The 15,944-nt window shown below is 46.4% G+C and overlaps 1 protein-coding gene across 4 annotated transcripts in view; it reads right to left on the reverse strand.

The window, feature by feature from the left end:
* The window catches only part of KCNMA1 (potassium calcium-activated channel subfamily M alpha 1), a 1,011,367-nt gene that overhangs the window by 16,557 nt on the left and 978,866 nt on the right, over positions 1 to 15,944 (reverse strand). For all 4 annotated transcript variants that reach the window (XM_059729759.1, XM_059729758.1, XM_059729760.1 and 1 more), the window contains one exon: positions 1,657 to 1,685. In XM_059729759.1, the coding sequence (XP_059585742.1) occupies positions 1,657 to 1,685 (29 nt within the window). The remainder of the gene's footprint in view (positions 1 to 1,656; positions 1,686 to 15,944) is intronic.

Genomic DNA, 15,944 nt, shown 5'->3' on the forward strand with positions numbered 1-15,944 from the left:
TCCAGAGGTTAAGAGCTCCAGAAGCTACCCAAAATTACTGGGTAACAAGGTCCATAGTTGGGTTTGATTCATGAAGGTTTCAATCTTCTACTGAGCCCTCCCTCCCATTCAGAACTTGCAGAGAATGTGTATAGAGCGGTTTGTTGTCAGACCTTGAGATATAAGCCTCAGGGCTTATTTTTCCAAAGGTCTGTGTTTCATATGAATTCCATACCCTTTACTAGGTGTTGTACATGAACAGGGGAGACATGGCTCTTTGTATGACCAATGGTAGGAGAATACTTTAACATTATTTCCAATCAGGGTCTTTCGGGCTGTCAGGCCAATGAGCCTGGCTTTCACTGCATGTGCTTTCTCTTCATTATTATAACTATCTGGTTATGAGGCGATGTATCCATCCTTGGGTAACAGTTAGTTGGAGAGCTAGGCTGTATGTTAGAAACTCAATTAATGATCAGTTGGGTAGGAAGGGATGGTGCTTCCAATATTGTTGAGATGGCAGTGGTTGGAGCTGGTGTCACTAGTTGGGATTTGGCATGAATGTGCATTTGAAGTGGTTGAGAATTTGTTGTGACATTCAGTAATTCCCTCTGTTACCCTCAGGATCCTTTGCTGGTAGCTGATTTGGTTTAGTAGCTGACTAGCAGTTTCTTAGATGAAGAAAAAGGGTAGAACATTTGTGTATTTTTTCCCAAGACGTTGTGGCTACTTTGTTTTGTATGTGTGAATGTAGCAATGTATTTCACTTGAAGTAATTTCCTTTTGGAAGGTAAAACAGTGCTGCTAGTATCTGCGTGAGGGGTTTTTAAACTGTGAACCTGCTATCTCTTGTTTAGACACAGTCCATGTGGGTGATGTTATGTGGTGTGTTCAAAGTCTACCCTGGTCTTTTATGAGTTTGTGGGGTGATGGATAGACTCATTTTTATCCTATCCTGTACATGTTGAATGTTTGTTGATACATAAGGGTCTATTAGTAAAAAAAGGGATCCTGTCATGTGGATGGTGGAATTGCATTTCTCCTAATGACAACTGTGTTGCAAGCTATATATTTATGCTAAGGTCTGAGGTGTCCCTTTTGCTGAGCCTGCTGAGAAAAGAAGGCCCACTTACACAGAGAAACACACAAGAGCAACACTCAGAAAATAGGGGAGTATGATCTCCAGATCACTGCACTTTTCCTGGGCACCAATGAATATCATTTGGCCACAGGAGAGATAAGAGCTGTACTCCTCATTAGTCATCCTGACCAAAAAGGCTACCTGTAATTTTCTCCCCTAACTCGCGGAAAAAAATATGGGGCAAGTGGGGAATGTTTGTGACTAACAGGGAGTAAGGAGAGGCATGGAGGGAAAGCCATTGTCACAAGCCAGCCAACACACCTGTCAGGGTACATGCATCTGCAAAGCAAGCACATGATGAGAAGGTACAACAAAAATAAAGTAGGGGGCACATCAGCAACAGCAGCAGCCAGACTGACTTCTGCTTCAGAAGGAAAAAAGCCAATCCACAAAGAAAAGGAAAGAACAGACAAGCTGCCTGTAGAGTGAAAACTTTTCCCCTTTCCCCATTTAAATCACAAACTCCCACACAGACAAAGCTAAAGGGGGAAACCCACAGCAGTTGCTAGGTCATGCAAAGCCAGCAAGAGTCATACCTTGGCTCATTCTATTCATCCTGGTGGCACTTTAGAAAAAGAAGTAAGCGAGGTAAGAAAGACAGGAAAGGGTGAACATACTTTTGCACTAGCTTCTTTCCAGTAGAGCACTTTCACAGACACATCCCTGCAGTTAGTTAGTTGGCTACAAAGGTACTAAAGGGAGAAATTAACTACCTATGCAAAGAGCTTAAAACAATTTGTTAATATTTGCCTTAGCTTGAAGCACAGAGAGAATTGGGAAGCTTGGTCTGCAAACATACAGCAGGCAGGACAAAATTAACACACTTGGAAACAATCATCAGCTGACACAGGGCATGCACACCAGGTGTAGCCCCTCTTGCATCATACCAGGTTTTTGTGGAAAGTTCCCCACCCCCATCCCCATACAAGTATCTCAATTCCTACAGGCTTTGGCATTTTGGATTACAGCATTATTGTTAAGACTACAAAGATTTACACACACAAGTTCCCCCCAATACCAGTAAGGCTTAAGCTACCGTTAACTGCACCATCACTGACCATGAACAGAAATATAAACACACCATTTGCAAGGAAGAGCCAGTGAATCTATCTTGCCTTTCCACACTCTACCTTTAGATGAGGGAACAATCGCTACATTTTAGCTCCTCTGATTTACTCAAGGTTGACTAATGGTTGGCTGGCAGACAAACAAAACCATTACACCAGGTTCACCTGCAGCACAGCTATTCACTGCAGCCCTTGGCAGCAGTATGACTCACAAACAGATTAATCTGCCCATACCCATTGAAACAAAATGCTAGATCAAGAATCTGACTAGTACTGATAAGATGCCAGTGCTGCAGCTGCACAACAAAGGAAAGAGAAGCTGAAAAATATTGACTCTCTCTGAGACGGGAAATCCATATACACATCTTCACTCTGTGGGTGCATGCACCTCAGTCCAAGCAGTCCTTAGCATTACCTTCCTTCTGTCAACACTCAAAAGGAGTCACTAATACCACACACTCCTCCCAAATGCAACTGTAGGCTGCCTACCTATACCAGATTCTAAGAAAGTAAAGCCAGAAGGCCAGGAATGAAATGAAGGTTGTACAAACAGACTTCATCTCTCAAAGACCTCAGTGTAGGTACTGGCAAGTAGTTACATTACGTAAATTCTGTCCCTTTGACTGCTTGGCCCCAGGTGTATCCTTCCAGTGGGAGACACCAGCACACTGCTTACGCTTACAAACCTAAAGAAACAGCTGGAGGTTCTCCGCATTGGATGTACAAAATGACTGAGGAAACATTTACACAAATACAGCTGCCTCAGTAAAGGTGTACCTCCGCCTTCCAGGGGCCACCTTGCAAACAAACCGGGACTGGAAGCCTTTGGCAATGAGGCTACAGCAGTTGCCTGGCTGCTGAAGGAATGCTCTTGCTGTCCTCCACCAGTGCCCACCTGCCCCAAACAAAGATATAACCAGCAAAGAACAATTCTCCAAAGCCTGATCCTCACAATATAACTTACTTTCACTTTTACTTACTTTTCCCTTCACAGTCTTTCTGGCATCCTATCACCAGCCATGTATCCTGGGAGAAGCAGGCCTTGGCCCAGCTCAGCTTACAGTTAGTAACTCTGCTTACAGTTACAACTACAGCAGAACACCCCCCTCCCCCCCCCTCGCCAATCCCTTTCCCTTTGCACACACAAAAAGAAGTCGCTATTGACCCAGTTTTGCTTTATATTACTTTTCACACAAAAACTCCCCACCCAGTTGTTTCTCTCACTTGGTCATTTATAAGCAGAATCTGTCCTCCTGCAAACACCTACCTCACTTTAAGCGACACCTACACCACCGCACAAGTTAGTATATAACCTGAGCCTCCACTGTTCCTTTTTAGTTCACACCATAGGGTCTGATCAGTCCCAAGGACAGGTTGGGTGGAGGTCTATTTATTTCTCTTGGTGTGCCTAAATGGCAGCTTTTTACCTGCCTAAACAGCATTTTGGGCACTTATACACAGGTCATGTTTTTATTATGCCTGCTCTTGACACGCACCCTGATCATGCATTGTGCCTGAGCATAAGTCCAGGCACAAGGGGTGAGAGGCAGAAGAAAGAGGACAACTGCCTCATGTTTTAGCCCCATTAATAGAGCAACAGTAGTATAATTATGGGGGTGAGTAAGTCCTGTGCATCAGTTTAAAGGAGATGTCAAAATGATGACTCCTGGGGAGTCTGCATGCCATCAGTGGGTGCCAGTGTGCAGGGGTTCCACATCACAACAGCAGAAGCCAGGGTCTTTGAGTGCTGGTCATCTCCTGGGCTCAGCACTCCCCTCCCTGCCTTTTCTGGGGAGCCAGGATTACTCCATATAACTCTAGGATTTGGGAAACCTGCATTGTAGTCCCCTGGCAGAAAGCAGATTGAATCACAGCTCTCTTACTTCCCAGCTACATGCTCCAGTCACCACATGGTAAGTTTGGTAAGATCACCAAAGACAAATATACCTCCTCTGCTCTGCTTGTAGGGAGGCAGTTAGGCGGGCCAAAGCTACCATGGAGCTGAGGATGGCATCCCAAGTAAAGGACAACAAGAAATTGTTTTTTAGATATATAGGGAGTAAAAAGAAGGCCCAGGGAGGAATAGGACCTGTGCTAAATAGGCAGAAACAATTGGTGACGGACAGGGGGGACAAGGCTGAACTCCTCAACGAGTTCTTTGCCTCAGTGTTTCTAAGTGAGGGGCAAAACAAGTCTCTCACTGGGGTTGTAGAGAGGCAGCAGCAAGGCGCCAGACTTCCATACGTAGATCCTGAGGTGGTGCAGAGTCACTTGGAGGAACTGGATGCCTTTAAGTCAGCAGGCCCGGATGAGCTCCATCCGAGGGTGCTGAAGGCACTGGCCGACATCATTGCAGAGCCACTGGCGGGAATATTTGAACACTCGTGGCGCACGGGCCAAGTCCCGGAGGACTGGAAAAGGGCCAATGTGGTCCCCATTTTCAAGAAGGGGAGGAAGGAGGACCCGGGCAACTATAGGCCAGTCAGTCTCACCTCCATCCTTGGCAAAGTCTTTGAAAAAATTATCAAGGCTCACATTTGCAAGAGCCTGGCAGGACAAATTATGCTGAGGGGAAACCAGCACAGGTCCATGGCAGGCAGATCGTGCCTGACCAAACTAGTCTCTATTTATGACCAGGTTACGAAACGCCTGGACACAGGAGGAGGGGTGGATGTTGTATACTTAGACTTCAGGAAGGCCTTCGATACGGTATCCCACACCATACTGGTGAACAAGTTAAGAGGCTGTGACTTGGATGACTACACAGTCCGGTGGGTGGCGAATTGGCTGGAGGGCCGCACCCAGAGAGTCGTAGTGGATGGGTCAGTATCGACCTGGAAGGGTGTGGGCAGTGGGGTCCCGCAGGGCTCGATCCTTGGACTGATACTCTTTAATGTCTTCATCAGCGACTTGGACGAGGGAGTGAAATGTATTCTGTCCAAGTTTGCAGATGACACAAAGCTATGGGGAGAAGTGGACACGCCGGAGGGCAGGGAACAGCTGCAGGCAGACCTGGATAGGTTAGGCAAGTGGGCAGAAAACAACAGGATGCAGTTCAGCAAGAAGAAATGCAAAGTGCTGCACCTAAGGAGGAAAGATGTCCAGCACACCTACAGCCTAGGGAATGACCTGCTGGGTGGCACAGAAGTGGAAAGGGATCTTGGAGTCCTAGTGGACTCCAAAATGAACATGAGTCGGTAGTGTGACGAAGCCATCAGAAAAGCCAATGGCACTTTATCGTGCATCAGCAGATGCATGACGAATAGGTCCAAGGAGGTGATACTTCCTCTCTATCGGGCGCTGGTCAGACAGCGGTTGGAGTACTGCGTGCAATTCTGGGCGCCGCAATTCAAGAGGGATGCGGATAACCTGGAGAGGGTCCAGAGAAGGGCCACTCGTATGGTTAAGGGCCTGCAGACCAAGCCCTACGAGGAGAGACTAGAGAACCTGGACCTTTTCAGCCTCCACAAGAGAAGGTTGAGAGGCGACCTTGTGGCTGCCTATAAGTTCATCACGGGGGCACAGAAGGGAATTGGTGAGTATTTTTTCACCAAGGCGCCCCCGGGGGTTACAAGAAATAATGGCCACAAGCTAGCAGAGAGCAGATTTAGATTGGACATTAGGAAGAACTTCTTCACAGTTCGAGTGGCCAAGGTCTAGAACGGGCTCCCAAGGGAGGTGGTGCTCTCCCCTACCCTGGGGGTCTTCAAGAGGAGGTTAGATAACCATCTAGCTGGGGTCATCTAGACCCAGCACTCTTTCCTGCCTATGCAGGGGGTCGGACTCGATGATCTATTGAGGTCCCTTCCGACCCTAATATCTATGAATCTATGATTCAGCCCCTTCTCCAGCACTCCTTCTGAAGATGAGCACTCCCCCTGCATTTACTAGTGACTGGACAAAACAGATGGAGAAGAACAAATTAGAATAGTTACTGTCTTAGTAAGAGCAGTGGTCCAGGTTTTAACCCAGGGCTTGTGCCCCCAAAAGGCAGCAGCTCCCTCACTGGTCTATGCATGCTCTAATTTCCTAGCTTGCTTTTTCTGGTGCTGCTATCTTCCTCTAGGAGGCCAACTTCAGAAAGAGTACTAGAGGAAGGCCTTGTTACTACTTAAAATGTGGTTTGGTGGTTTGACCATTGACATTCAAAGACATGCAAGTTCAAACCTATACTGGAAAAGGAGAGTGTAAGATCTGAATCACCTGCTTCCTTGTTTTGGGGGTTAGGCACTTCCTTCCTCTCCCTGGCCCACCACTCTCCTCCCCTGCACTCTTAAGCATGTGTTTCTTGCTTTCTGTATTTCTATGACTTGTCCAGAATGTATATTCTCAGTCTACACATATACATTTATATGTCAACAGTGTGGATGTAACAGAATCACAACCTGTGTGTACATGCCAAAAAAAGGCCACTCACACAACTAGAAAATTGGCATTTAGGTTCATAAAGGGAGATAAAATTCTGTTGTTAGTTTCTGTATAGCAGCTTACACATAGTATAGGCCAACCTTCTATTAGTTAAGAGCACTCATAGTAACTGAAATCTCAAAGAAACAAGAGGCTTCATGGAATTCACAACCTCGAACTAACAAACTACCATCTAGTCTAATGCACTTAAAACAAGAACTAGGCCCTCACCTAGCCACCTCTTACTTCAGCTCAGCAGAAACAAAGTTTTAGAGGTACCAACAGTCTTTGTTAGGTACAACTGGCTTGATTTTTCTTGCTGGCTGACAGAGATGAAATTCAGTTACTACAAAATGTAGCGACTTGCCACAAATCAAGTCCACCAGAATATCTGGTTTAAAGAGAAAGGATGAGATAGAAACAGAGAGAGGAAAATACAAAACTTACTTAACATTAATGGGAGTTCATCAGGATATATTGTCCACAGATACACCCAGATTAGTTTAGGCCTTAACTGAAGACATTTTACTCTAGTAGTAGCTTGAGAGTGCATGCTAGCCTAACCCCTTGTGCCATTTCCATGTCAAGGGCATAAAGCATGCTTTGCAGTTCCTGCTCCTCAGTTGTCTTTCATTTGCAGCACTGTAAACTGCATGATGGCCAAGAAGTGCAAATGTGTATATGAACAAGACATTTCCAAGAACTTCAAGTAACTTGGGTTTTCCTTTGAGCAACTGGCCACAAATATATTCACATTGTGGATGACTCCATCCCACTACCCATGGACACCTTGAGGTAGGTCTCAAAGTCCCTCAAGACAAGCCATGACTGAAGAAACCATACAAAATGTAGTTTCTCTTGCCATGGCAAAGATTTGACTTAAATCTCCAGCTAGGCATGTGTAATGTCTGTCCCTAGTCACTTAGGCTAGGGACAGACATTACACATAAACTGGTTTAAGTGGTCAGAAACTGATTTAAATCTGTAACAGAATGTAAGTTCAGTGCACATAAACCAGTTTCAAAATGGCTGAAACTGCTTTAAGATAAACCTGGTTGAATGTAGTATCAGACTTAATTGATTTGGGTCAACCTGGTTTATGCAATGTCTGTCCCAGACCCCTTGCTGGTTTAAGCTAAACCATAATCCTGGCATGCTCTCTGGGGTAGGCTCTCTGCTCCAGACAGCAGAGTTAGCCCTGTTCCCTGGCCAGAGCTGCAGTAGAGACTGTAGGTATATCAGGGTCTGCCTGGCCTCCCCCTGCCCCACCCCCCTCACTGCCCAAGCAGGGATTCCCCCCTCCCCACCCCCCTCTCCCACAGCACGAACCCTAGCCCCATGGACCCTAGGCACATGGTATGCTAGCTAATGTTGAGAGGTGTCTATGTCTCCAATTTCACTGAGACAGGCAGACAGAACAGTGTCCACTTAGGGCTTTTTGGAGCTAATCAACAGGTTAGCTGGTAATTCCTTCCTTGGAAAAAGCTGCTAAGAACAGCTTGAACTAATGGACAGAAGTTATTGTTTTGCTGATGGGGTGATAAAAATTGTTATCAGCCCCCTACTGGCTTGCTTGCCTGTCAGTTTGCTGCAGACAAACTGCCCAGTATAAAGAGGCAGGGAGGGAGATTGAAAAGTTCTGTATCATCAACAGATGCATGCACTGCACACACCCTTTACCTCAGTGTTAGCCTGGGGTGGGAGCTGGCAACACACCTGCCCCTTGAGCAGCCAGCAGGGAAAAGCTTGGAATGGTGTAGGCAGAACTCCCTAATCAGAGCGTCCTGCCTGGGCCTGGCCATCTCCCCCCCCTAGCTTAGCACTGTAGAAGGGAAGGGAAGGGAGGACTGCTCTACTGCCCCCCAGCTTTTAGCCTGAGCCACTGCAGGCATGTGTCTGAATTTGCTCAGTCCAGAGAGAATGTCTGTGTGGCTACAAACCAGTTTAGCCTAGCCAGGTTAGACTAATGGGCAAAGATGGAATCAATTCAGGTTCAGGCTTTTTGAATGTCTGTCTCTAGCCTTATAGACAGAGTACAGAGGCTTGCCTGTGACCTGAGTTCTGTTGGAGTGGACTAAATTTACATCTGCCTTGGCAGCTGTTTTGTAGCAAAAATTCATACACACAAGCTATCCAGCTAGACTGTCTCTAATCTAATATTGTTGCACATTCAGCTCTCTCCATGCTGTCAGTGGCAGTGATAGCACTAGGACAGGTGGGGAGGACTGCCCCCTTTCGGCATGATCTCACATTCCCTATAGTCTATGCTACCTAGGTCCAGCCCTTGTTGGGGGCTGAAGCTGAGCAGGGAAATGGGATGGTGAGAGGATGGGCAAGAAGCTGCCAGGCAGCTACTGGGTCTAGCACAGGCTGACTCCACATGTGTTGGAGCAGCATGGACTACAGGGAGCACAGAAGCAGGCAGGAAGGGAGACCACCCCTCTTTCTGCCCTTCCCTCCCCGGACTGAGGCATCCTAGAAAAGAGCAAAAATCCTAGGGTCTTGCCCTGGGTAGGGCAAAGAATTGCCCCAGTTCATTTCAGTTAAACTATTTAAAGAGTTGGCCAGCTTCAAGAGGGGTCAGTTGTTTGGCCACTTATTTGAACAGTAGGATATGAAGGGTCAAATCCACATTTGGTAATGTTGGTCTAGAGCCTGAATCTCTAGACTTGCTCCTGAAAATTGCCATAGCTATTTGGCTAAAAGTCGGGGGTTTTCTTCCATTCCATTTTACTTCTGACAGGTACATATGCAGGGTGATTCTCTTGCACCATGTGTAGAAATAGAATCCAAACTTCACAAGTACAAGAATTGCTGTTACATGGCTTACATAAGTGCTACTTAGTTATGTGAAGGTCAAACAGGATTTAGCCCCAAGGCTTTGCAGGGGATCTTGGCCACAAGGCACACTGATAAGAACTGGTGCCAATTCACCCAGACAGTCCAGAGACACTGAGAAGCAGGAACTGTGTGCTGTCCTTTAGCCCTTGGCACAGGAGTTGCATGTGGGATATGGCTGAAGTACTCAGTGCTAAGGCAAAAAAAAAGACTCCAAGCAAGCCACGGTGTAGGTCGACAATCATTCAAAGAAGAAACATCACTCAACTCTCTCACTCTTAACACCAAATACATAGCCTCCAAAAATCTCAAAGCTTTCCAGTACAGGTAGAGCAGACACCATGTTTTTCTAAAGTTGCCAAAAGGAAGAACCTCACTCAAGCCTTCACAGACCCAAACCAGAGAAAAACATAACAGATAAAAACATAACCAGTCAGCCAATACACTACTGAAGACTGCCATGGCACCCAAGACAACTCAACTCTTCTACTACATACAACAGCATATAACACTATGCCAAGGAGAGATCATAACAGCTCCAGATTCCAGTCCACTAATTCTGTTTACCTACCTACTAGGCAAACAAATTATAAGTAGTTAGCTGTCCCTAGTCTAAACCTGCCTGCAGTGCCCCCAGTAGGAGATGCAAAATGTATTGCCTCTCACTGCACTCCAAGACACTGCCATTATCTGTGTTGTGAGATGTCTAGATGATATATCTACACCAGTAATTCTCAGGCTTTTTAGACTCAAAGCACCTTTCTCTGAAACTTTGCAGAATGTAATAGTACCCCATTAAAAATCTAATATAAATATATCATTAATATTGTAATATAAACATCATCCTTATAGTATGAATTAATGTGCTATTAATATATACCTTGGGCTGTAAGGGACATAGTCCAGGCTGCCTGGCCAGCAGAGACAAGGTGCTAGGTTGCACATACAGCATGCACTGAGGGGGTGAGAGCTGGCAGGGGTGGGCAAAAGGACACACAAGGTCCTGGAGGAGGAGGGGGCTGGCCAATGGGAATGTTGCCATGGCATGGTCACTGCCACCACCACCACCAACACAGCCAGGACTGGGTCTGTGCCGAATGCCTCCTGCAGACCCAGAACAGGAAGTGGCTGTTGCAAGAGTGTGCATTCTTCTTTGCAGCCCTTCTTGGTCTGTAGAGTATATCCTGGAATCAGAGGCTCATGGGGCAGTATCACCTCACAGCTGTAGCAGCCTGGAGACAGATGCTGCTACCAAGAGGTAGAACTGCCCCACATCCCTCTGTTTCAGAAGGCACATTGGACCTGAACCAGGAAGAGCAGCAGCAGAATAAGCACATCTACCTGCATAATGTAAAACAGGCAGGAATGTCTTTCTCTTGCAGCCGCTTCTCTGTTTGGCTAAAACATGTCTCCTGAAAACAGAGGTATGAGGAGCTGTTCACCCTATGGAAGTGGTGGCAGTGGTGCTGGTGTAGAGACATCCTGGGTAGGTTTTGGTGGCTTTCCAAGGTTCTGTGGCACCCCAGTTGAGAACTGCTGTTCTTGTACAAGACTATCTTTTTTCTGTTGCAGAAAAGCAGTTCAATTGCTATCAAACAATCCCTGGGACAACATTCAGATCTACACAGCAGATCTCCGCACCATGGCAGTAGGTTCATCAGTGCCCAATCCTGCTTCCCCTTCCACCCACAGACTTCAAGGTATGGTCAAGAATCTCTACTGGAAAGTTTCTGGCCACAGGATAAGAACAGCATCAGGCAGGGGAGGTAAAAGGGACAGAGACCTTCCTTAAAACAACAGGGCCACTCCAGGAGGATTTCACTTTTGCTTGCACATCCATCAGAGAGCTAAAGCATTGTTCTTGTAGGCAGCCCACTTGCCTACTTTGCAGGAAAAGATGTCATGCCTCGTTGCCTATTGCTATTCAACATCCTGATGGGAGGTTTCATCAACATGTTGATGGGAGACCATCAACATGTACAGCTCAGTCCACGAGGGTGACACATAGCGTAATAAGCAGCAACAGATGTTCAGGCAGGCAAACAACCCAAAGGGGATAGAAGAGCAGGGGTCCACCCTCCATGCTAAGGAGGACAAAACCATAAGGGAAATAAGACCATTATTTATCAATAAGTTCATAGATTCATAGATGTAGGGTCAGAAGGGACCTTGTAGATCTTCTAGTCCAACCTGCTGCCCTGGGCTGTTGAAGTCTTTGGAATAAACTCTCTACATAAACTCACATTCTTATTGTGGATAGGCACAGTTTCTGAGCTTTTGACCAGAGACCTTTTCCTCTTGGCAGTACTCAAAGAATAAACTCTGACCTACCCACTCCAATTCTCACAGGGAGGATTTAATGGGTGGACACCACTTCTACTCCTCAGTTTCCTTTCAGTCAAAGTCCCACAGAGCCCTGGACTCCAAGGAGAGGGGGAAGAAAAGCAGAAGGCATGTGTGTATGTGAACATTATGTCTCAGAACTCCAGTTATTACTGGTAAGGCAATTCTTTTCATCCTTTGATAATTATCTAGAAGCAGTCTCACTGCTTCTCCCACTCTCCTCCCAAAAACAGCCTTGCCGAGCATGTGGGACTGCCCTGCATCCTTCTTCTGGGAGGGTGTGCAGGGTCAGATCAGGAAGGGGTGTGGCAAGAGTAGCCATGTGCACTGCCCAGCCTGCAATTCAGACCAGGGACAGGATTTCCCTCCAGTCTTTCTCCTATCTCCCCTGCTGTATGGCAGCCACTATGTTGTTAACCCTTTCACAGCCAAATTAAGGCTTTTCCAGCCTCAATCTATATGCAGATTAGTGGCAGTTGTGAGAGCCACTAGAGGTTAACACAGTAGAGGGTGGAAGTCTGCAGCCTCTGGATGTGCCCATGCTACTATAGGTAAGACTCTGCCCAGCTCCCCTCGCCCATATGCTTCTGTTCTCAGCACAACCCCTTTCCCACCCCTTCACCCATTCCTCCTGCCTAAGGCACAGAAATAACTGGCTATGCCTCTGAGATGCTGGGTTACTGTTTGGCTTTAAGGAAGCTTCCTGATATCAGCCCTGCCAATAATTAACTGCTCCCTTCCTATCTGGGACAACAAATGGATGCAGGATAGTCTTAAACGCATTGCATTCTGGTTGAATGTTGGCTATATTAGGCCAGTGGGTATCAGCTTGGGTGCTACAAAATTTTAAAAAGTTATGGATGTATACTTTGAGCTTTAAAATGTTAAGAACCACAGCTCTAAACTTCAGGCTCCAGACAAGGAAATGCCTTACATAGGCATTTAAATAACTCAAGCAACAAGATAAGAGAGAACATAGTATCAACTGGCAGACGATGAAATGAGAAGATAGATCTTGACTGAGCTTACAGACAAGACTGGATTTGATATCCAACAGCAAGTCCAGAACATTGAAATTAGGAGGCTTGGTTCGAGATACCTTTGAAAAGCACCAGTTGCAAAATCTAGATAGACCATTTTACCACACAAATACATACGATAGAGCAAGGGCGGGCAAAGTCTGGACCACGGGCTGGATCAGATGCACAGCAGACTCCATTTCCCAAAAGCCCCTGCCTGCATTGCAGCTGGTTTCCCTGGAGACCCTAGCAGCAGCAGAGCCATGACAGTGTAGGGCCAGGGTTTCCATAGAGAACAGCCCCAGCAGCAGTGGCAGGGTGCACAGCAAGGAGCTGCTCAAGGGCTTGGATCTTGCAGGGGTAACAGCAAGGTTTGGAGCTGGGGCAGAACCGCAATCTGCTGCCTGGGCAGGGCATGAAGGCATCAGATCATGGCTCTGCCCCAACTCCAGACCACAGTGTCACCACTGCAAGATCCCAGCCCCGAGGCAGTCCCTTTCCTGCCAGCATTGCTGGGGCCAGCCTCCATGGAAACCTTGGCCCCTGTGCTGTCATGGCCCCACCACTGCTGGGGTCTCCATGGAAACTGGCTGCAGTGAAGCCGGCAGAAGGTGTTGGGAAATGGAGTCCAGCCTGGCTGGATCCGCCATTTTGCCCATTCCTGTGATAGAGTATGTCCCTGAAAAGGTGGGTACATTCATATAGGCTGGGACTACATATTTCAGTGAAGCCCTCTTCTTCGTCCTGGTTCATAGGATCTGGAGCAATCCAGATTCCCCAAGAGCAATCCAGGGAATTGTAGCACACAGGAGCGGGAGGTAGTAGACCTGTTTTGGCCAGGCAGGAACTATCAGAATTAGCTGAGCTGAATCCTGCTGTACCTTGTGCAATACTCATGAAACTGAAGACATCAGAAGAAAAAGCACAAGATAGGTTTCTAGACTGCAGAATCAGGAATACATCCAAAAAACAGCAGGACTACAGCCTCTTTTGAAAAAAATTAAAGAAAGGCTGGCATTTTCTGTTGACTTCAATAGCAAAGAGGACTAGTTTCAGATAACCCCATTGCACAGACAATAAGTCAGGATGGAATTCTGGATCTCCCCCTCATGGGACAATCTGCAGGCCTTGAATGTGTACCACTGATGGAGTAGGTGATGTGCCAGTGTGAATTTTAAAGACTTTTTTTGTTGATGTGGAACATGGAGGTCCATTGTTACTTGAACACAGCAGCCCTGAATGCAATGATGAAAAGCTCTGCATGCTCCCTGTTTCACTTCCAGAATGTTTATATGAAGGTTTGACTCTTCTAGTGATAGTGGTTCTTGCACCATGTATGCCCACTAATCTGGTTTAGAGGCACCCCTCATCATAGCTACTGAGGAAAAGATAGCTCCTGTACATTGTCTAGATCCTTCTATCAACTGAGAGAGATCAGGACAGAGCTAGGCCTGTCATAGAATCATAGAAGTAGAGTCAGAAGGGACCTTGTAGGTCTTCAAGTCCAACCCCCTGGCTAGGCAGGAGGAAAACTGGGCTCAAATGACCCCAGCCAGGTAGGCATCGAGCCGCTTCTTAAAGACCCCCAGGGTAGGAGCCAGTACCATCATCATTTGACAGCCAGTACTATCATCATTTCTCCTAACAAAAGTCTACAGGGGAAAATCTAAAAAAAAGCTCCAGCCTGGTCTGCAGGTTTCTATGGTGAAGTCCTGCATACAGCATCATAAATGATATGATGTGGCTCAGCATGGAGAGTTAAGTCCTCAGTGTTGTCACTGGGGATCTTTCAGCTTGAAGATAAGTCCTTAAGGAATAGAAATGCTCTTGTGGGAGCACTGATGATAAGTCCAAAATGTTTGGTGAAACAGTTTGCTGAAAAGGTATAGGGAAGAGGAATTGGGTATGGAAAGTAAAGTGAACTCAGTGGTGTGGATGTGTCTTGTAAAATGGAATACCTTACAATCTAAAGTAAACCCGGTCTAGCAGCAACAGAGGGAAGTAACACATATCTCTACAGCTCACCCAAATGGCCTGTCTGGAACATAGATTGCAGTGAGAACCTGGGTCTAAGAAGAAAGGCACTTGATTTTTTGAAATCTCTCTCTTTCTAGAAGGTTCTTCTCAATGGGAATGACTGGAAAAAGGAGGTTCCAATGAAGACCAAAGGAACTAATTTGACTCTGATTTGCTAGATATTGGCTATGTCTACACATGTGCTTTACCGCACAGTAGACTAATTAGCTGCAGAATAAAATGTCACTATCTACACACATGATGGTATTAGGCCAAAGTAAACTAATTTACACTGGCATAAGAGAGTACTGTTGAGGAGAGTAATATCTTACAGTGGGGTAATTTACTGTGATTAAATACACATGTAGATGCTGACTGCTGGTATAAATTGCACCTGAAACAGCCAGGAGCCACACTTCTGCCTGTCACTTAGCCACACAGCTCCACACTTTCAGCGCCCTCATGCCCCAGCCAATCTTTCCACTGCCAGGCACCACCACCTGGAGCCTGGGGCTGACCCTGTGTCCCCTGCCAGCCCAGGCCTGTCCACCCCAACTCAAATTGCTGCTACCCCAGGAGCATGTGTAGACACTCTGCCTGGGAGTAGTTTACTTTGGCTCAAACTGCTCTGGAGTTTATTGCTTCACATTAATTGCACATGTAGATGCACCCACTGATATTACTGAAGTTTGTGCTTGGAGCCCCAAGAGAATACAGGGTTGTCTTCAAGTCCTTTAGAGAGTGTGGGGTATCATCAGGTTTTGCACTAATGAGTTCAACATTCTCAAAGATAAGTCTTCAACAGAATTCTGAGCTTCTCTGCAGACACCAGAACTAGGCAGTCAGGATGATCTCCTCATTATGAAGACATTAGCCTTGGAACAAAAAAACTGTTTTCAGAGGGTAAGGCAACCTGAACAAGCTGTTTTTGTAACAGCCTTACTGTTTAAGTTTAGAGGCAAAATGCCTTCCTAGAATGAAAGGGCCCCAAGGTTTGCGAGGTACTTAGATGCCTTAAATTCATACATGGCCATTAAAATGTGATAGTTCAGGATCCTTATTGCAGACTGCCCAAGGGATATGCTTCCCTTCTGAGGAGACTGAGATATCTCAGCTCTTTGCATTTGAACCTGG

The sequence above is a fragment of the Alligator mississippiensis genome, chromosome 6 (assembly GCF_030867095.1).
Source record: "Alligator mississippiensis isolate rAllMis1 chromosome 6, rAllMis1, whole genome shotgun sequence".
Taxonomy (NCBI): domain Eukaryota; kingdom Metazoa; phylum Chordata; order Crocodylia; family Alligatoridae; genus Alligator; species Alligator mississippiensis.